The following is a 22,093-nucleotide window of genomic DNA, read 5'->3' as shown; positions in this document are numbered from 1 at the left end:
TATATATTGACATCTTTTGATAAAATTATTGGGCTTTCTTTAACTTAATGTCCTATGTTTATGTGTATTTTTATTTTGCTTCCCCACCCATACACACTTACCCAGAATGTCTGATTGCTGACATGATCTGAATTGGCGGAGATGGAAAAAATCCCATTAAATTCTACAAATTGGCAACAGCCTAATTAGCATCTGAATAAGAAAGATAGGTTCGAAGTTGGGTATGATGACTCTTCAGAATTCAAGTGATTGGGCTGGAAAATTGTTTTTGTTTGGGAATGAAAATGGCAAGCAGGAAGTCTAGGTAAGAACATAGACAAAAGGAAGAATTGAAATATTTAAAAACACTAAATACATACTTAATCAGATTATGGAAGTGATACAACAACAACTTTCATTTATATAGCACCCTTCATGTAGGGTAGAGTCCTGGAGCGCATGGAAAATATGTATTGACATATTTTGATAAAATTATTGGGTTTCCTGTAACTTAATTTCTATGTTCTATACAAGAGTCAGATATAAGTTCAGTGTAAGTGTTTTAAAAAGGAAAGACTAACACTTCTATAAAGAACCTAAAAAAGTGCTGAAACTCAGACACACAGGCTAGATGGAGAATTTAGAATCATTTCATTCAGGCGTATTACAGTTCCCAAAAGGTATCCCACAAATCAGGTCTGGATTCAAACAAGTTGGACACCATTCCATTTGCCTCAGAACAAGAAGTATATTTATCTCAAAATCTATATGCCTGCCAGCAGCAGTGTTTCGATGAGCATTTAACAATTACTCTGTGATCTATTGATTCTTTTGAATGAATATTTCATTATTGTTTTGCTTCCAGTTGTTTTCTGCAGGAAAACTAGCTTTTTTGTTGTTCAGACTCTCGCCTCTCGGTCAGAAGGTTGCTGGTTCAACCCCCATGTCAGGATTTAAGATGACAATCCAGTGCAGTAATCGGGGAACCACTGTATTGTCAGAAATCTGAGATGCTCCTGGCAGATTAGGTACATGTTAAAGAAGGGTTTCTCCTGATGTCCTGGCCAATAATGTTTTAGATAATTTGTAACTGCATAGCAATTTACAGGACAAATTTAGCAGTGATAGTTTTCTGCCTGTGTCAGGTACTTGGCTGACCAAGAAAAAGTAGTATTGATAAAATAATATGATCTTGTACCGTTAAATTAGTTTAAACCTATCGTGTTGTCAAGGGGCTCCAAAGCAGATGATTTTCTAAAAGTTCAGATGAAGATAAAGAGTAGTTCTGCTTTGTAGAATAGTTATTTTAGTTATCAGATACTCTTGAGATTATTAGGTAAGCAGGTAACATTCAAATGTAAAATGATTAACAAGTATTTCCTTTTTGAAAATAAACACTTTCCAGATTAAATCCATGATGAGTCTTACACAAAGGTGATTTTTAATTACTTTTCATAAATAAATTAATTATTTTTTGATTCAATTTTTGATTTAATTTTGAATCCCTTACCCCCTCCTTCCCCATCTTCAAGCCGCGCTTCAAGAGCTTCGTCTTCGACCATGCCTACAGTCACGTTCCCCCGGCTTGGAGTCGTGCTCCGTCACTGTCAAACCCTCTTGTTCGAAAGGCTTTTTATATAAATGCAAGTTATTGTTGTTGTTTGGTAAATTTTGATTGTTTTGAGTGATTTCTAAGCTCGTTCAGGTTATATTTTGTATTCATTGCATGTATCAAGTCCTATTAAAACAGGAAGAAGGAAAAATACATTAAGTGTTTTAAAATTGATGCCATTTCTGATGTATTCTGCAGAGAAAAGCCATAATCATGCACAGGTACAATATTTGTCTTTCTCATTCTGACTAGCTACATGGTAATTTGAATTCATTTCAATTTCTGTCAGTTTTCTTTATACATCTGATTGACACTAGATTAGATCGATGCGAGTCGGAATTAGAAATGGATTGCTCCTAGGTGTGGAATTAATTTCCAACTATTCAAATTAATTGGTTGCTCATCTCAAAGTTAATTATGGGATGTTGCTGGTGCAGATAATCTGGAATGTTTGCTTGTACAATAACTTCACTTCATTTCTAATGTTCTGTAAAGTGTTTCGAGACATCTGTTTTGATGTGAAAGGTGCTGTCAATGTACAGGTCATCAGATCGCCACTGACGACACTTTCTGTTTGCTGCTCGTGTGCCAGCGAGCAGAAAGTGATGTCGGTGGCCACCTCGCGACCAGGAAGGTAGCCATTCTAGTGCAAACGTGAACGATCTGGTCAGCTGCATAAATGCGCAATGTATTGGGTAAATATTGCAACTGGGTTATACCTTAGAGCCAAATTCATGATAAGAAGAAGCTGACTATAACAGGGTTGCCTTGTGACATGGCGGTGACTCTTTGTAGTTGAGATCACAAGAGAGGTTCAGATAAATAATATCGTTCAGCGCATTCCAGCTGATCCTTTCAGAACATTTGGGACATTGAGCTGATAGTTTAGGCTGATGCGCCATCTGATTATCTGAACTCAAACTTGTTATTTTGAATTCAGTAGAATTCTCAACAAAAAGTATCGCTTGGATATGTTAGTAGTGACTCAAAAGTTCCTTCCCTCAAAGCACCCAAGCATCCTTTCTATTGAGTAGAAGGCCTGGAGAGGCTGCAGATTTCTCTTATTCATTGTTGCTTATGCTTAGTACACTTGCTTTTTCACTGGTAAATAGCCAATTTGACATGGGCATGACTATGTCAGATACCTTTTAGCATTCTTCATACATTGTGGGATTCAGGAAGTCAAATTTAAGTGCAGAGGCCCAAAAGAAACCTGAAATTGTGCATCTTTGCAGAAGTAAATCCTGAAGCTCTGAAATGTTGTAACTCTTTTTGAGAAGCGGTGTCCACTCCAATGCGATTTTCTCTTTTGCTTTGGTTTTCCACAGGTTTTCTCCCATCATGTAATTGAGCAGCTGAGCTGTTCTGGGGTTCAACTAAAAGCGCTGTAGCAGCTGATGGCATAGATGGGTTCAGGAACGATCTCTATAAGAAATGCAGGGAATCATGATGCAGTTTGATGTACAGTCATTTTTATCCTTCAGTACTGTTTGCCATTGCTTTTAAATAGCTGGCCATTAACCACTTGTATAATTATAATACTTTCCATGTTAGATGAACGGATCAAAGTGCTTCACAGATAATAGGGAGAAGTAAGGAAGAGAGATAGAATTTAAAGTGTTGATCAATGCCACGGTTGAAGAGAGAGGTTTTAGTTCAAGTGTTTCTTTTGTGTTCTCTCTCAGGTCTCCGCTGTGGACTCTTTGGAAGGGCAGCTGTTACAGGTGGAGGGACTGAGTGATCTGCGCTTGGAGCTGCACAGCAAGAAAATTAACTTGCACCTGGTTTTGATCGATGAGCTGCACCGCCACCTTTACATCAAATCTACAAACCGTGTTGGAAACAGAAACCGGGACAAAAACAGAATTGGGTCAGTGTGAACTGGCAGCGAGCATTGAAGTACCAGCAGAAACATTGTCTTTTTAAACTTGGAGATGGGTTGAGCTTTATTTCAGTACATTTCCAGAAATCTTCAAATCCAATGTTTGACAGGAGACATTTTTATTGAAAATTTGAAATTTGAAAATTTATAAGCAGTTATAATAATCCTCGCATTTGATGCAGCACCTTATCATGTCTTTGAGATGTTTCAAAGCGCTTTATAGAATATACTGTAAAGTGAATTGACTGCATACTTTGTAGGAGAAACTTCGCAGCCAATTGCACACCAGTGTCCCACAGCAGATGTGGATTGACCAAATTATTATTTTTTTAAAAAAAAATTTTGAAAGGATTATTATGCTTCGACTAACAACTGGATTCCTTCTTACAGTTCTATTTATAAACCTGTTTTTAGAACATTTACTTACATATTACCATCCAGCTATTAAATTTTTGATTGTATCTTGCTTTTAAGCAAATTTCAATAATAACCTGAGCAGAGAGAAGCACTATGACAACCATGATGTGAAAGAAAGAGTATTGATGCAATTGGTTTTAAAGTGTACTTGTTCTGCCAGCAATGGAGTTGGGAAAGTGCTTTTTGTTTACATCAAATTGTCACTATATTAATGTAAAACTTCTTTCTTAGATTCTATCTAAACTTTTAATAATTTCTTATTGAACAGAGGTATTCATTTTGAAACATTTTGGTCATTGGGTTTTCTAAATGCTAACCCTTTTGGCACTGAGCACTCAAAAGAAGGACGTCGTTATCCTCATTTGGAACAAGCATGGCTGCAATGATATTGAGGCCAGACTTCCTTACCAAGACAGTGGGAATCAAAGCAAAGATCTGCCCTGACCTGCTCTGGTGCTCCTTCTAGTGGAGAAATTTAAGAGTAGCATTTGCAGAGCTTTTGGAAGAAGGCTACTCGTTAGCCAAGATATACTTTGTAGTGAGAAGTAAGACTTCCATGGAACAAATATAGGAATACAATGATCAGTCTAAATAAATATAATAACAGACTCTTAATTCTTGCTGTAATTGTTCTAGATCCATTTAGTAATAAAAAGTAAATTGTATCATGGTTAAAAAGGATCCCTTATTTTTATTTCTTCAAACCCTTGGAGCCAAATATGCAGGAACTGCTTAACTTTAACAAAGCACATGCTGCAATTAGTGCCTGCAATTTCACTCACAAAATATACTATCAATCCCCTTTACAAAATATATTCCATGAAGTGCTTTGAGACATCTCGAAGACGTGATAAGGCGCTATATCAAATGTAAGGATTATTTTTAAGAACTAAGAGAAGTCCGTTAACAAGAGTAGTAAAGCGAGCTATAAAATAAATGATTGGGACGTCCTGACATGAAAGACACTATGCAAATGTAATTTGTCGTTGTTGTATATGCAATTTTGCTGGCATTATTGAGTTAATATACATTGTTCAGGCGTAAGGAACTATAGAAATTCACCATTAGTGTCTTGAACCAAGCCGTAGATATTGTTTTTATAAAAAAAAATTGTGCTTATTTAGTAATGATTCCCAGGGAAAGGCAAAATAATAAAGCATGATACATATATGTGTCATTCTTTAGGGGTGGTAATATAAATAACAGCCATGAAACTGCACATCAATCAATATTTCTCAGAACCTAAATTGGAGGGTGTTATATTATTTCTTGGTGATCTTGTTCAAAAAATCATTTGTGATAGTTGTAGAGTGTGATACAGCTCAAATCAACTTTGATGTCCTTCTTCTTAGTGCTAATTTGACATCTGGTTCCACTGAAGTAGTCGGATGTCAATCTCCAGTGACCGTTACTGGAATTCAGCAATTGATCTGTGTATGATTCTGACCCCTTCTGGCCACAAGCCTGAGCTGCCAACAACAACCACAATGACCCTATTACTATGATTTTGATTCCTCCACTGATTAAGATTTTGATCTCTGTTGGACACGATGGCAACTCAGCTACCAAAGCATTGATACAAGAAATATTCTATTCATGTTTGTTGATGAAAGCTACATCAGGGTTAAGCTAGTTTCTGTTTGTGGACGAGGAAAGAATTGACACTTCTTTTTCTGACAGCCCTCAGCTCGGCAAGGACACATCTCCAGTGCCATTTATTGACGTTACCACTTTGGTATCAACCCCCAGGAAACTTATGGATAGTTCCCAGTATATTACCTCAGGGAACACAGCTGGTGAGTATATTGGTTACTTCTACACACTGATGAATAAACTGAATGATGTTTCAATTTTGCTTTTAGGACCAAGACGACTACATATGAAAAGAAATCTAATTCTGAGAAATAAAATCTAGGTTTGGGGGAAAGTCATGACAATTTTACGTGAAGTAGGGTGGATAGCAGATGGGGATGAATCCAAATTTATCTCCACAGTTTGGAACTTGAACATTTCTGCTGTAAGAAAGTGTACTTATACAAAATGGTTTATTACTAATTTGTGTTTGTAAGTGGAGCAGACCCAATTCTAATTGAAAAGTCCTGGAAAGAAGGCCAATGGAAGTGGGGTTGATATATTGTAGGAGAACCATAAACTTACAAATTCCTTACTAATGTCTTACTCAAGGTTGCATTCAAGGGTATAATGTGCATCATTGAGCACCGGAGTGATGGTAAATGAATCTATATATAATCTCTGGAAGCTGGAATAGCAGTGACTTTGAACACCATTTTCTTTGTTGGTGCAACTTCTCAACTTGCTCAATGTCTCACAACCAGGAGGCAGGAAGTGAAATAGAAATACGGTGCAGTCTTGTTTTAAAATGGAGTTTAGAATCTATCCCCACCAGGATTATAGAAAGATACAATGGTTGGTAAACTGCCAAATCTTTTGGTTATGAATTGGATCAGTTTCACCCAAGTGAGTGAACGTCAGGAGAGAACCGATTACTCACACGCGATGAGACTCTGTGCCAGCCCTTTTCTGTCTCCCTCCCCTTCTTTCACTCCATTTTTCTCCATCTGAGTTTTTCACTTTCTATCAGTCTCTAAAGTTAACCCATCTCTATGACTATCTCCTTTAAATGATAGATGAAATAATCATTCAATCCTTGCATTTGATGGAGTGCCTTATCACGCCATTGAGACGTTTCAAAGCGCTTCACAGATAATATTGTAAGGTGAATTGACTATATTTTGTGGGCAAAAAAAAAGTTGAACAGTACTTTTGTTGATACGTTACTGTGAGTGATATCTTGTTCTCTTTTCCTTAAGGCGTTATGTATAATAGGCTGAGCATTTGTTGTTACTGTAGCAGTTTAGTAATTATGATTATGAAGGCTCCAGGGGGACAAAAATAATTGACTCTGATGTTAAGTACACTCCACAAAGTGGGTGGGAAGATGTGATAGTTATTCAGTATACTTTTTCCAAATGTTGGTTCCTTCTAGCTAGTTAGTTCTTGGAAAGATGGAGTGTACCTAGGGACAGACTGGAGAGCGATTTTGTATCTGAAATATTTTTAATGAGGTAAAATAAAAGTTAAATTCAGAAATTAAATTGTCGTTTAATTTTTATATTCATCTAGGCTAGTGCTTTATTGCCACAGTAAAAATTGTGTCCCTTTAAACTTTTAAGTGACATTTTGAAATATTTAGACGTGGAGTCCTGTAGCGTAGTGGTTAAAGCACTCGCTTCGCAAGCGAGGGCACGTTCGATTCCTGAGCGGGGCAAAACTTTAGGCAAGTTTCCTTACTAAGTAGGAACTTGGTTGTTCGTCAATTGGCGGATAGTTTTCCGGAGGTAATAATCCTTTCCAAAAAAATGAAATAAATAATAATTTGGTCGCTCAATCCACGACTGTGTGTGGGATACTGCTGTGCGCAACGCAATTGGCTGTTGCATTTCTCCCACAAAATATGCAGTCAATAAGCCAGGATATTTATAGGTGATTGTCAAAAAAATAAATGTTTTTTGAAAAAAATGGAATGGAATTAGGCAGCCCAGCAAATGGAATATTGAGAACTTTTACATTTCATGGTTTCTTGACGATTACTGTTGAATCAGACTCACTAAAGAACACATCAACACAGCAGATTTGGCTGGTAGATTGTAATAATGATACATGTGTGAAAATCTAGTGTTCTAATTAAGCGTGTGAATCTAAAATATCCATTCAAAGCAGTAAAGTAACAGAAATAGCTCTTTCACAAATCGCTGGCAACAAAAGCGATCAATTCTGGTGTCAAACTTGGGTCCAGTGACACATTTACAGCATCAATGAAGTCAATCGTCATGAAACCAATGCAAGTAAATCCCAGAATTCCCCCAAACGTTCGGAGAATTCAAAATTTGTACTTGAATTCGGGGAGAATTTTTTTTTACTGTTTGACCTTCATAAGATTTCTGGTGGAAAAACAGTATTTAGTATTTCAAAAAACAGTTTAAAGGTTTTTAGGTATGCACCAAGTCTTTTGCTCCTGTGGTCAAGTATGGAAATCCGCTGTGAGAAGCCAAACTTCAAAGCCCCAGTCTGTCTTCAATGTGGTTTTAAAGCCCATTATCGAATATGTTCTACCAAGGTTTTCGCCCTTATAATACAAGGTGCAAAGCAAAGCACCTTGTATTATAGAAACATTGAATGTTTGCAACCTTGAAAATATCCATGAAGCCCTCTTGTGGTGCTTACATTACCTCTGGAGTGATAAACTCTAAAACCTATTCATCTGCTATTTCGCAATAGCCTTTAACATTTATTCAGTCTTCTTTGTTACTGTTACAGACTCAGGTTGAACAGTTATTTGTGGCATTGCATTCCACATTCTAACTAGTCTATTACCTTCTAAATTCACCCTATCTTCTGGTGATAATTCTCGATTTATGTGGTCTTGTACTGACTTGATGATAGTGGAAAAACCTTTCTGCTAGGCAAACAGAGAAAACCTTTGATAGGTCCCCCTTAAAATATGGAATTGTTGGCTTGCGTCTAATCATTTAGGCTTATCTAAAGGCATACAATACCTTTTAATCAGGAGATTACAAAAGCAATCGGAAGGAAATGGGCCCAGTAAAATACAAAGAAAATCAAGAGTCAACGTGTTAATGCTTTATAAAAATCAGCTGCATTAAAATGGCACGCTAGTGCTTTAGATAAGATTAGCTTCACTTCTCCATTTGTTCGGAGTAATCTGTTGAGATTTGGTCAGCAGAGACATATCTTTCAGTTAATAACCTAAGTGATTTATGTCTATTGATTAAATGTCAAGACTTTGACAGCCTTGGTCTGCATTGTAGTCGACCATTGTCGTGGAAAATAAATATAAACCCTGAAGATTTGTTTTGGACTTGCGTTGAGCTCAAAAAACCTGGCATTTCACCTCCATTTTAAAGTATTCCAATAGCAATAAAGGAAGAAATATCTACAGTGGTCATTGGCTCAAAAGAGAAATTTCCGCTCCATTGGGAAAGTGAAAGCATTACGATAACAGCTTGTGTTTCGAATAGCCAAAGCTATTACCAAGCCATTCAACACAGCAAATAACCTGCGAATCCAGCATCATTTTTCTAATAGTGCTATCTTTGTGTTTAAATGCTGTGGAGCACACTAACGCTTAAAACTGCTGAATAAACGAGACAGTTCTTGTGGGCATGACCGGTATAGTAATCAGTGATTTGTGAGTTAAGCATCTTAACAAAGCACAATTGGTAAGAAATATAATTACTATTGTGCTGTGTTGGCTAGTATGGAATACTGTAACTGTTTAATTTGTCTTCAAGAATGTGTTGCTTTGCGACCCACACTGCTAGAGGAGCAGAGGAGTGTTCTGTTAAAATGTAAAGCCCCCAAAAATGCAAGTTAGCCATTTATGCCAAGACATACGCAAGGAGAGATAATGTAGTGAATCATTATAGCGGTTTAGAATGGTATCATTGCTTTATTGCCTAGGATCAGCCTTCCCAGCTGATAGGCAGTTCATCCGACTTAGGTTATGGGAGAACCTTTGTGTTTCACAGTAACTTCATTTAGTGTTCTGTGGGCAGGTGCTTTGTACAGGTTTGAGAGCTACTTAGAAACACCTGACCCCACAAAACTGTAATACTGGCTGGGAATTGATGCATATTCTGTGCCTAGGGTTGTCAGGACAGTACAGAAAGCATAGCTCTGAAATTAAATGAAATCGCTGCAGGTGTACACTGCTCCCTATAACATTTAGAACTGAAGCAGATGAGGAGGTAGGTCCAGGGAATATATTCAAGCAGCAATTACTCACTCCAGCATGTGTCTTTTTGTGCCGATAATTAGTTTTCCCTTCAAGCCCAAATTTGTCCAGTATTTGAACGATGCTCCTTATCTGGGGGAGGCTCTCTTCAAGTACCTCTTGCATTTCTCGGTAGGAATCAATGAAAAGCTTGTTGTTCGATCAGTAATCCTTCCCTCATCTGAAGCTTGCATTTTTTCTCTTGGTCTGTTAATACAATATGATTTACGTAGTGAACTTTCATGTTGAGACGACATCCCAAAACATATTTATAGGCATTCAAGCTGGGGATAAGAGGTGGAGATGGGAAAGATGATCGAAAGTGCGGACAAAGACCTATGTTTTGAGAAGTAGACGGGACGGAGGGTCGGAGGTAGTGAGTCAAAGGACTTGGCATGGAGTTGCAGAGAGCAGGAAGGGGCAGAATGGCTGAAAGCCCACCTGCCAACAAGACCGAGGCTCTCCTGATTGGCTCCCATCAGCGCCTCCTTACCTCAGACGCTGACAGCATCACCATCCATGGTTGAATACTCCACCTTGCTAAGCCAGTCCGAAAGCTTGGGGTCTTGTTTGACCCTCAACTATCCTTTCTACTCCACGTCTGCACCATGACCCACTCTGCCTTCCCCCACCTCTGCAACGTCGCCCGGCTCCGACACTGTCTCACGCCGCAGGCCGCCGAAACCCTCATCACACATCTTCATACATCGAGGCTCGACTACGCAAAGTCCCTGCTTGTTGGCCTCTCCATCTCCCCCCTCCACAGGCTGCAGATCATCCAGAACTCTGCAGCCCGTGTCCTCTCCCGCACTAGGCTCTTCGATCCTATCACCCCCATCCTCGCCCAACTCCACTGGCTTCCCATCACACAGAGGATACAGTTCAAGATCCTGGTCCTCACCTTCAAAGCCCTCCATAGTCTTGCTCCCCCCTACCTCTCCGACCTCCTAATCCCCTACCACCGCGCCCTCCGCTCAGCGGGCTCCTGCCTGCTTCACTATCAGTAGGTGGGCATTCTGCCACTCTGCACCCACCCTCTGGAACTCCATCCCGCAGTCCCTCTGTCTCGCTCCCTCCCTCACAAACTTCAAGACTCACCTCAAGACCCTCCTCTTCGACCGTGCTTTCGATCTCCCTGCTTCCCCCCTTGCCCTCCACCCTTCTTCACTCTGACCCTCAGCTCAGGTCCATAACTCTGTCTATCCAGTGCCTTGGGACATCCTCCCGATGTGAAAGGCGCTATACAAATGTAATTGTTGTTGCCAATGGAGACGCAGATAGAGTGAAGAAATTTTACAATCTGTGATTTTTACCAAAGTTGAATGGTCTCAGTGGGAAAGTTTCACATTGCCTACCATTACACTTTACTGAAATCCTTGCAAGTGGAATAGGAAAAACAATCAACTTATCAGAACTTAATTTTCTCCCTATTTTCTGTTTGTGGGCAACTTGAATCAGGTGTTTTTCTGCAGCCTTAGGTCTACGTCTATCATAACCTTTATAAATTGTACTTGAACATAATCTGAATGCAGTATTCTATTTTCTGCTTCAGTTTGCAAGAATTCAGTGCTGTTTTCACATCAAGTCAATGTTAAGGTGCATTGATATAAATCATTGAGTGAATTCTCAGCCCCGTTCACGAAACTATCTCAGAAGGTAGATTCAGGAATGGAATTGATTCCTTGCAGCATAAATCAGGTTTGTACTGGAATCAAGTTTTAAAACTTTACAACAAAGTGAAATTCTGGAGCAGCCACACAAGAACAGTTAAAAACACACCCCTACTTTCTTCCCTGGAGCACATCCATACCTGTAAGTTTCCTTTGTCTGTGTGAATGGAAGATATTTTCAATTGAAAGAATGAAAACCTGGATTAATATTCATAATATTCCCTTCACATCAAAGAGCAACAGCGAAATTGGTAACTTTATAGAAGATTTCCTCAGCAGAACATCAGTTTATTGTTTAAATTTCCAGAGCATAATTGGCTCACTTACATTAGTGAGGACTGACACCATTTGAAATAACATTCAAAGTGGAGTCCTGTAGCTCAGTGGTTAGAGCACTCGCTTTGCAAGCGAGACACCTGAGTTCAATTCCAGGCAGAGGGCGAAACCTTGGGCAAGTTTCCTTACTCCACACAGAGCCTAATAATAATCCCTCCAAAACAAAACAATAATAAATTGGTCATTTTCAATCTACGACTGTTTGTGGGACATTGCTGTGCGCAATTGGCTGCCGCGTTCGCCCACAAATATACAGTCAATTCACTTTACAGTGTGTTCTGTGAAGCGCTTTGGGACGTCCTCCCGACGTGAAAAGCGCTATATCAAATGCAAGGATTATTATTATTATTATAAAGTTCTTTACAATCCTTCCTTGAGAAAAGGTTGATTATTGTACCAGAAATCACTCTTTATATGAAATAGCTTTGATGTAAGGTAATTCTTAAATTCAAATGTGTTGTATCTCGCATAAACAGATTTTCAAATATGAATAATAGTAATAATACTTGCATTTGATATACAGCATATTTTCATGTTTGGAGTTCATCTCAAAGCACGTCATAGGAATTACTGTGAAGTGTTATGACTATATTTGAAGGCAAACATGGCATCCAATTTGCTCACATTAATGAGCTGCATAAAGTGAATGACCAATTTTATCTGGGAGATTGTTGGCTAATGCACTTGGAGACATTCACTTTTGTTTTCGAATGGTGCCGTGGGATCTTTAATATCCACCTGAACAGGCAAATGGGACCTGGGTCTCATGTGAAGGATGGCACCTCTGACGAGTTTCTCCAGGACTGTGTTGGAGTACCAGCCTAAACTGTGAGTTCCAAATCCCAATGTAAGTCTTCGTGCCACAACTTTCTGACTCAGAGGCGAGAGTGATATCAACTGAGCCTGGCTGACACAATGACAAATCAAGCCATGGACAAACACTAAATTGCAACAGTTGGGCTGTGAGGAGAGAACTTATTTGTTTTGTGTCAATGTTCAAAGCTGATGAGAATGTTTTCTCGGGTGTTTGAATGGATATAGTTTGCCTCCTCTTTCTTTTCATCCCGCTAAAATTAACAAACATTTGTTTTGTACTTTTTCATCACTCTGTCCAGTTTTATTCCCACTTATTTATATTCTTGTCATTTTTCTAGATGTGTTGTATTCTTCTGTTCGTTTCACAATGTTATAAATCAGTGTTCCAAACATCTTGAGACTGAAAGGCCTCAGTGACTGTAAAGGAATACATGAGTATTAAGTTTAAGTGTGATCATTTTGAACGAGCTAATTGTTTTTTTGTTGTCTAACAGTGAAAGAGATAAATCTGAGAGATATAAAGGAGGATCTAGACTGCGAGCCAGAGGAGAACAGTATTCTTTTCATGGGAATCCTGATAAAGGCCTTGGTAAAGCTGAAGAAGATCCCAGAGACAATTAAAGCCATCAAGGAGCGTTTCAATCAAGAACTGAAGCAAATTATGAAACGGTCAACAACCCAGGTTGCAGACAATGCTTATCAACGGGGAGAAGTCCTTTCACAGGAGAATCAACCCAGGTAACGGTGCTTCATTTGTTGGGGAAAGAAAAATCAGATATTAGAAATTAAAACACTCAGATTGATGAGTCATTGCTGAAATTGTGATATATAAACCTATATAGTAGTGATTTTTTGACCAAATTTACATGCTCTATTTAAAGCCCTGAGTTTATTAAACGGAAGGAAGCAGAGCTTCACTGAAGATAAAAGCACTACTCAGTTCAGGCCAGAAAGTAATGGGGTCAAATCCTGCTAAGTGCTGACTGAACAGTTTTTAACTTGAAGTAGTTGAAACTGTACAATTGGCAGCAACAACTTCTGCTCAGAGAGGAAAAAAATAACCAGGATTCCTACTCCCGATGGCTATTCAGTGAATCTTACTGGAAAATATGCGTACGTGCATTTCTGATGTGGACAGGATCAAACTCCTCTGTAATATCTGGGTTCACATCTGAAGAATGGCCATTTTCCTGTGATGTTTGGTGCTGAGATTGAGAAAGAAATGCAGCTGGAAGAAAAAAATGTGACTTGCATCTGTTAAACACGAGCATGTGCACGAGCTTCTGCTTGTACAGTTTCTGTGTTGCTGACGTTAACAAGGCAAATGAGAATACCACAGCTTTTATTTCAACCAATTCTCAAGTAATTCAGAAATTAAATGCAACTTTTTTTTTCCTGGAAAGTCAATTGCAAGTAGCATGATAAAGTGCTTTGACTTGTTAATAGCTCATGAAATGTTCTGTGCATTTACTGAATTCAATTTATCAATGTTCTCTATACAGTAAAACTCACATACGTCGTATCAGTCGGGAACATAACATTTATTATGACTTGGGTGAAGTGCAAGATACAGGCAAACTTGTATAAATTGTCCAAAATCCTATTGAATCAATAATCTGTTCTGCGCATGCATACTTCAATGCAGTCCGTAAGTGTGCATTCAGCTGCATTGACACCGGAAATGTAGTTTTGACCTGTTGCTGTATGCACACTTATCGGCTGCATTGAAATATGCATTGAATTCGTCGAAATAAAGTTGCTCTGCACATGCAGCGATAGATCAAGACTATTTGTTTGTATGACTGTTTGTGGGACGCTGCTGTGCGCAATTGGCTGCCCCGTTTCACCCACAAAATATACAGTTAATTCACTTTATAGTATATACTGTGAAGTGTTTTGAGATGTCTCGAAGATGTAATAAGACACTCTATCAAATGCATGGATTATTATTATTATTTCTTGTGATTCAATGCAGCCGGCCGGTAAGTATTCATGCTTGGATGGGTCAGGACATTATTTCCCAGTAAGTGCAGGAGTAATGGAAGATAGGGGAGCGGCGATACGAGTTAGAAGATGATTAATATGACTAGTACAAAGAAATCTAATAAAATATGCAGTTCCTGTGACCTAACCTGCCTTCCTGAGCGTTAATCAGATATTCCATTACAGTGGCAACTGAGTCTTGCACAGTCTTTAGCGTACTCATGATTTTTTTTCTCCTGAATGAGGAAGCTCGCATTTTTGGTTGGTTTGTTTCCAGCAAAAATTGTGAGTTGTGCCCAAATTATAGACAGCCTGGTACCTGCTGGCTACATGAACAAGACTCCCAATTTTTGAAGCTGATGAGTAATACTCCGGAGAGGTAATTACCAGCCCATTGGATAACTTGAATACCCGAAGTTCCTGAGGTGAAAGCTTTCCTCTTTCTGCAGCTGCAGCGATTCATACCTTGGGGGCAGTTTTGGCTGATGAAGCCTATTAGTATGTTTTCCAAGTGTGTTCACTTCCCTCACTAATCTAATCTCTCAGCACTATTGTGTGCTCACAGTGGCCTAAATTATATATTAAGCATTGATTTCCCCCTCTTCATTCAAAGGAAAAGTGCCCTGGTGCCAGGATATTGCCATTCCCTTTCTGTAACTGGACACTTAACGCTCTAAGACAATAACCCATAGTGCCTTGGATGTCAGATGTCAATTAGCTTGCTAGCATTTTCTCAGTATTTTCAAGCATTGAATGATTCTCGTACTCAATAATTTACTTTTCTCCCAAGAAAAGTCTCATCATAAAATCAAGTCTCTTCATAAGTTGGAGCCCAAGGTCCCAGAACCATGCATGTCTACCTTCTCTAAAATCTGGCAAACATTTTATCTCATTTTGAGCCAATGTACTTGTAAAGAATTGTAAATTACTATTACACGTGTGATCTTAGATCGTCTTTTGACTCCAAACTCACAAGTTGCAACCCAGGATTCAAAATTAGCTTTATGGTGAAGATATATTTACGGTACCATGTGCTCTTTTGGCATTCTTACTTTTATAAGGATTTTGACATTTAGTGAAGAATGACTAGAATTATTGAGGACTTTGGGCTTTGCATTGTGACGATCAACTCATAGAGCTAAACGTGTTCTCACTGGTGAAAAGAGTATTGTGGAGAGGAAGCATGATCTAGGTTTTAAATAGTGCTGATTGATGCAGATGTGGCTGGGATATTTGGACTAAACATTGAATGAAAAACTGGAGGACACAATTTTAAAATTAATAGATTTTAAGTAATATCAGAAGTTAGAAGTATTATCTGCAGATAGTTGTGCATTCATAGAATTCCCAGCAGAAGACTTCATCTTTTATTGATTAATTCCTTTGACGTGATCTAAATAAACATCTCATTGTGAACAAGACTATATATAATAGAGATAGATATCTTTAGGTGGAGGGCAAAAGTGTGCAGTGTTGAATTGTAGATTTGTCAAGATGAATAATCTGGCATTTTCCTGTATTATTTAAGTAGAACACTGCCTTAGGTGGTTAATAGTGCCCTCTACACTGTCTTTACATTGTGCCTTAAGCACATTTCCCATTTGTACCAGTGTAACATTCTTGTTTCCCACATGAGCCCATCTCTTGCGATATTTCTGAGAAACTGCCCATGGTTCAGCATTAACTAAACTGCCAAATTTATGTAGTGAGAAAGGTACATAGAGAAAACCTATTCCATCAGTGTGTTTAATTTAAGATGTTGATAGGACAGAGTTCTAGAACACTTTGCACTAAACTTGCAATAAAAAATAATTATTCATTCATTTTCTGGAGTTGCTGTTCAAGTGGTGTTTTATCGCTGAGGGAGCATTGAGCTATCTAGTTTCAATAGCTAAGCTATCATTCACATCACCCTGCCCTGTTCATCGTGTTCAGTCAAGAGTTCCTCAGTTAATGACTTCTTTTCTAAATCTGCTGCCTGCTTGAAATAGCGCTTAAAATTGTACAAATGTGCACATTCCTCTTCATTCATATTCTTTTAAAAATTGCATATTTTAACTATTGAATATGATTAAGAATAGTAAGATTTTCTGTGTGAGACATCTCCTTAATAATAAGAACCCCAAATATTCACATTTTTTAAAAAAAAAGTAACACAAAACACTGTTTTAAGCATTATCAATTTGGGGGAGCATCAGCTTGCGCACATTTAACAAATGTAACAATTATTATTAAATAATATTTAATAATAAATTAATTATCAGCTTAAATAATCATTAAAAAAGTCTCTTTGACAATCCTGTTGATCAGCATCTTTATATCACTTATTTCCATGTTTTGTGTTCACCATGAAATAGTTAAGAGCTTAGAGAGGACCTTTTACTTGAAAGCACTATTATATTAGTTGTAGATAGCTGTATGCAGTAGCCATGTTTCTTACTGCATAGCTGTTCAGCAGACGTTGATTTTTGTTTCTATGTTAATCCTAGGTTATTATTGGAGCTACTTGAATTGCTGTTTGAAAAGTTCTATGCCGTAGCTGCAGCTCATAAGATCGTTCTCAGCTTTCTGCATCAAATGGTTGTTCTGCCTTCTGGTTTGAATGAGAGCGAGATTAAACTGTATGATATGGCAGAGGTGTGGGCAAGGATCCAGGATGTACTCCAGGTAAGATAGCATCCCAATTGAACTGCTATTTATTCATCAAGAAATTATTGAACTTAAAACTGTAGCATTCCATCCTGGAATCCCTTCGCCTCTCCCCTTCCCTCATCTTCTTCAAGATCTGTCTGAAGACTTCCCTCGTTAAGCGCTCTAAAACTCTACCCTGCGTGAGGGGCACTATATAAATGTAAGTTGTTGTGCCTTTGGTCACCTTTCCTCCTCATCCCTCCCCCAACCCCTCTCTTGGCTCCCATCCCTCCCAAATCCAACCCGCAGCTTGAGCTTCGAGAATTTTGAGGACATGGAGCAGCAGTTGAGGTATAGGTTGAAGATTTCCATTATGAAGAGGCGCTCATTACAGAGGCAGAGGGATATGAGGAGGGAGGAGATGTCTGTGAGGAAGCAGCCAAGTGGTTTGGGGGCCTATAGACCAGGATGGGCCAACCTTTTGGCTGCAAAGGGCTGGATACCCTATTTGAGAAACGTCTGTGGTCTCATAAGCAATATTTTTGTGTTTCCCGTCCAGAAACATAACATATACTGCCTATAGTGGGAGCAGATGGGCCAGATGAACTGGAGGAGTTGGGGTGGGGGAAACTTGGACAAAGGAGAGGGCCACTGAGGGACAGCCAGGTTTCTGTTAGCCCAAGTACATCAATGTGTTCATCCAGGCATCCAGGATAAGGTTGCAGATAATGAGAGATTTGTTTGAAATGCAGCGGACATTTTGAAGGGCTTTATGAACCAGGGCACTGATGGGGGGTTAGTGGGGAGGGGGACCATTGAGAGGGGGTTAGGAAGGAGTTAGGTAGTTTGTAGGGGACAAACAATGGAATTTGTGGGAATTTCCCCAACATTTATTATTTAAACTAATTTCTTCCCGTCTTTTATACTGTTAGGAAATTTCAATCCAGGAGAAGTGAGTAAGCAGATTGGGGATCCATCCATAAATGTAACACTTTTTTGATTTATGGTTTGATTATTGAAAGAAGCAATAGGGCCTTAAAATGTTGGTTTGTGCCAGACATTCAGCAGCATTCGCTGTGCCTGGGCAAATATTTCAGTCCTTTTGAGAGCCGTCATGCCTGCACAGCCTACAGGTCAGTTCACCTTGTCAGTTTGTAATATTTTATTAATAACCTTGCGACTTGCTCACCATATCAGACCAGACTTCTCCATTACTGGAGGGTTACTGAAAAGAGTAAAGGTTTGGCATCAGACTGAAGACCTGTCTGAAATTCAGGAGAGGGAAGATTGTGTTCTGTGCACAGAAACTGGAATCAAATGAGCCATGGTATAAGGATTTGCCTGCTGCAATAGACATGTTTCAGGTTGTTTATGCCGTCTCCAGCCACACATCCTGCACAATCTTTCTCAGGATTGACACGCCAATGAAAAGTCAATTGATGACAAATCATTTGAAAATTCGAAAAAAGAATGATAATTAAAATAAGCATTTACATTTTTATAGCATCATATCCCATCAAAACATCATATAGCGCTTCACAAATTATTACTGTCAAGTGCAGTGATTGTTTTTGTAGGTAAACGTGGGAGTCATTAGCACTAGCCAGTTCACACAAGCAGCCATGAGGTGAATAACCAATTTATCTGAAGGGTTTTTGGCCAGTTCATTGGCCGAAACTCTCTGTTCAAATAATGTCATGGGATCTTTAATGCCCACTTGAAAACAGACAAGTGTAACTCCAGTTTCATGTCTCAACAGTACTTGCCATAAGACTGCACTCCCCATGGATTTTACTTGAGTGCCAGATTAACTGATTGGCTCAAATCTGGACTACTTCAGAATCATAGAAATCAAGGCTAAGGAGGATGCAGATCAACAATTGGGTCAAAGCAGGTGCTGGCTCAGTCACTGGAACTAATTTCTACATTTTATTTCCCTGGTCTTTTTCTAAACTATTTATATATAATTTTTAAATGTTTATCCTATTCCCTTTCAAATATTGATATCGCCACAGTTTCAATAGCCTAAGGGTAGCAAAGCATTCCATGTTCTGATAATCGTCTGTGAAAAGAAGCGCTTTTAGACGTCTCAAATGCAAGGATTATTATTATTGTAAAAAGACCGAATGACCTGGTAGTTAGCCATTTTAACACAAAAGCAGTACGTGACCTGGGAAACAAGGGGATTGGCCTGCAGTGGCAATGAATGGAATCCACACTGTAACCATGTTTTAAACTGAATTTATACTACAAAGAAGAACTTTTTTAAAAAAAAACTTTCTTTGATATTACGTCTTTCTTGTCAGGAGGATGTCTGGAAGTTTTTTCACAGATTATACTATGAAGTGTAGTGACTGTATCTTGTGGGCTGGCAGCGGCCAATTTTCATACAGCAATGTTCCACAAACAGCCATGAAATGAATGAATAATTTATTTGGGAGTTTGTTGTAACAGTACCTTGCATTTTATAAGGTAGGAATTACATTACGCCCACAAATATACAGTCAGTATATTCTGTAAAGTGGTTTGAGACATCTAGAAGTCGTGAAAGGCGCTATGTTAAATGCAAGGATTATTATCATTATTAGAAATAGTTTATTTTAATTTATTTTTATTTTGTGACCTTAGGGAATTTTTTTGATTCTCACAAAGGATTGAGCAGACTCTCAATAAGCACAAGCTTTAATTGGTTTGCCTTGCACTAAATGTCATTGTTATTTTGCTTTCCAGTCTCTCATCAATAATCCATCACACTCTTTTTTTTCTTCGGAGTTTATGACAATTTTGACCTTTAAAGTTGGTGACACAAAATGTTGGCTGTTGTTTTTTAAATAAGAAATCATTACCTTGACTGTTCTGTTCTGACACTGTGCAACACCCAACTTATTAATTTTGTGACATCTAATCACCAGCAAATTCAAAAAAGCTCTTTGCAGGTCAATAAGCAGATAAATCACACAGTTCCTTGTGGGTGCAGGTGAAGGGGGAATTGTCAGCACTCATTCAGACATGGTTAAACAGGTTGCCTGCCAATTTAAATTTCAGAAAGTGTTCAGAAGTAACTGGGAGCAAGGTAGTAATAATCATGCAGGTTTATAGCACATTTTGTTTCTAGTTTACACAATTCAGAAGGATTGTTTTAAATCTAAAGAGGAAGGATTAATAGTCATGTGTCAGTACTGAGGAATCATGCCATCAGGTTATGGTTGGGAACCAATTGTGATCTCTGAATGACCTATGAACCTAGTTGCCAATTTCAACTGTATATTGCATACAATGTCTGATAATTGATTGTCCCAATTCAAGGACAACCCCTCAAAACTGATTTTAATCCATTGGGAATCGATCATTGTTGATAGAACTTTTTCTATTAGCAGTTTTGCCTGGATTTGATATAATTCCTCCCAACGTGAAAAGCACTATACAAATGTAATTTTTCATTGCATTGTAAATCGGTAACAACAATTTACGTTCATATAGCGCCTTTCACATAAGGAGGATATCTCAAAGCACTTTGCACAACGAATGGGAGTCCGAGCTGGCAGGAACGGGTAAGGGGGAAGGTGGCTGAAAGCGCAGTTGAAAAAACCGGTCTTAAGGTGGGTTTTGAATGCGGGGAGGGAAGGGGCAACACGGAGGGACTGCAGGATAGAGTTCTAAGAGAATGTGGACAGAATGGCTGAAAGTTCTTCTAGCAGGGATGGAGCAGATGAGTGGAAGGCATGAAACAGGTTGGAGTTTGCTGAGCAAAGAAAGCAGCTAGGCACCACAATTACAGGAGGTCGGAGAAGTAGGGAGGGACGAAGCCATGAAAGTGAATTTGATGAAGTGGTGTGGGGAAGAGTAGAGCCAAGTAAGAATGGGAATGATGGGCTGGTGGAGCCCGGTGCAGAAGAGGACACTAACTGCAGAGTTCTGGATGGTTTGCAGACTGTGTAAGGAGGAGCTGGGGAGTCCAGTGAGCAGAGCATTGAAATGATAATCTTTGTACGTGATATAGAGCCTTTCTTATCGGGAGGATGTCTCAAAATGTTTCAGAACATATAACGTGGAGTGGGGTCAAAGGTGATCAAGGGGAGGAGGAGAAGTCTAAAATCCTAAAAAGTTACTCAGCCAAGAATATTGGAAATGTGTGGTTTTATCCAGGAAATACATATGGGTAAATCATTTTGATTTGTTGATTTGTCTCAGTTTCGTGTCTAGCAAGTCTGTATGGTAAAAATCGAAAAAATTAATTGAAAAAAATTGTTCACTATCCTACAAAAAAAACAATAAATAATGATTTCTGCCAACCTTAGCTATAAGGAATTTGCACATTAAATCAATGGTATTATTTTCTTGTTTTATTCATCAAAATCCAGAAATGATGGTTGAGGCTAAAATAACCAAGGAAGGTTGAATTCAATGGAAGCCTGTTAATTTTTCTAGCATTTGGCGAAACACATTGACTGTTCTCAAACTAACCATCAGATTACATTAATTTAGCAGTTCTTGATCCACAGCAATTCCACATCACCGAATTTAATGCAATTTTTATCTATACACAATACAAAATTTCAATACAATAAAACAAAATGGAATCTGGCCATATTTGGTTTAAGATGCTGTCTATACTTTTCTTTAAACCTAAGTAAACCTTCAGCCACCAGATTGCGTTCATCAGATTCAACGTAATAAGTGAACACTTTTTCCCCTTGTTGCTTCCATTGCAAAAGGTATGTGCTTCAGATATATAATAATCCTTGTATTTGATACAGCGCCTTATCACGTCTTCGAGACGTCTCAAAGCTCTTCACAGAATATACCATAAAGTGAGTTGACTGTATATTTTGTGGACTTTTTCCATGCCCTCCCAATGCCCTTTTCAGTAATTATTACAAAGTTTGCCACCCAGGTTTTGACATAGCAGTCCCTTAGTAATATTTGAATGCTCTTAAATGTAATTTATGGTC

General features: G+C 38.6%; 1 protein-coding gene across 2 annotated transcripts in view; it reads left to right on the top strand.

Annotated features, from left to right (window-relative positions):
* The window catches only part of exoc4 (exocyst complex component 4), a 216,550-nt gene that overhangs the window by 14,536 nt on the left and 179,921 nt on the right, over positions 1 to 22,093 (top strand). For both annotated transcript variants that reach the window (XM_007890836.2, XM_007890835.2), the window contains exons 3-6: positions 3,277 to 3,461; positions 5,571 to 5,686; positions 13,022 to 13,265; positions 17,000 to 17,177. In XM_007890836.2, coding sequence (XP_007889027.1) covers positions 3,277 to 3,461; positions 5,571 to 5,686; positions 13,022 to 13,265; positions 17,000 to 17,177 — 723 coding nt within the window. The remainder of the gene's footprint in view (positions 1 to 3,276; positions 3,462 to 5,570; positions 5,687 to 13,021; positions 13,266 to 16,999; positions 17,178 to 22,093) is intronic.

Source organism: Callorhinchus milii, unplaced genomic scaffold, assembly GCF_018977255.1.
Source record: "Callorhinchus milii isolate IMCB2004 unplaced genomic scaffold, IMCB_Cmil_1.0 Scaffold5, whole genome shotgun sequence".
In the NCBI taxonomy this organism is placed as follows: Eukaryota; Metazoa; Chordata; class Chondrichthyes; order Chimaeriformes; family Callorhinchidae; genus Callorhinchus; species Callorhinchus milii.
The sequence above is the reverse complement of the archived record's forward strand: the minus strand, read 5'-3'. Positions and strand labels throughout refer to the sequence as shown.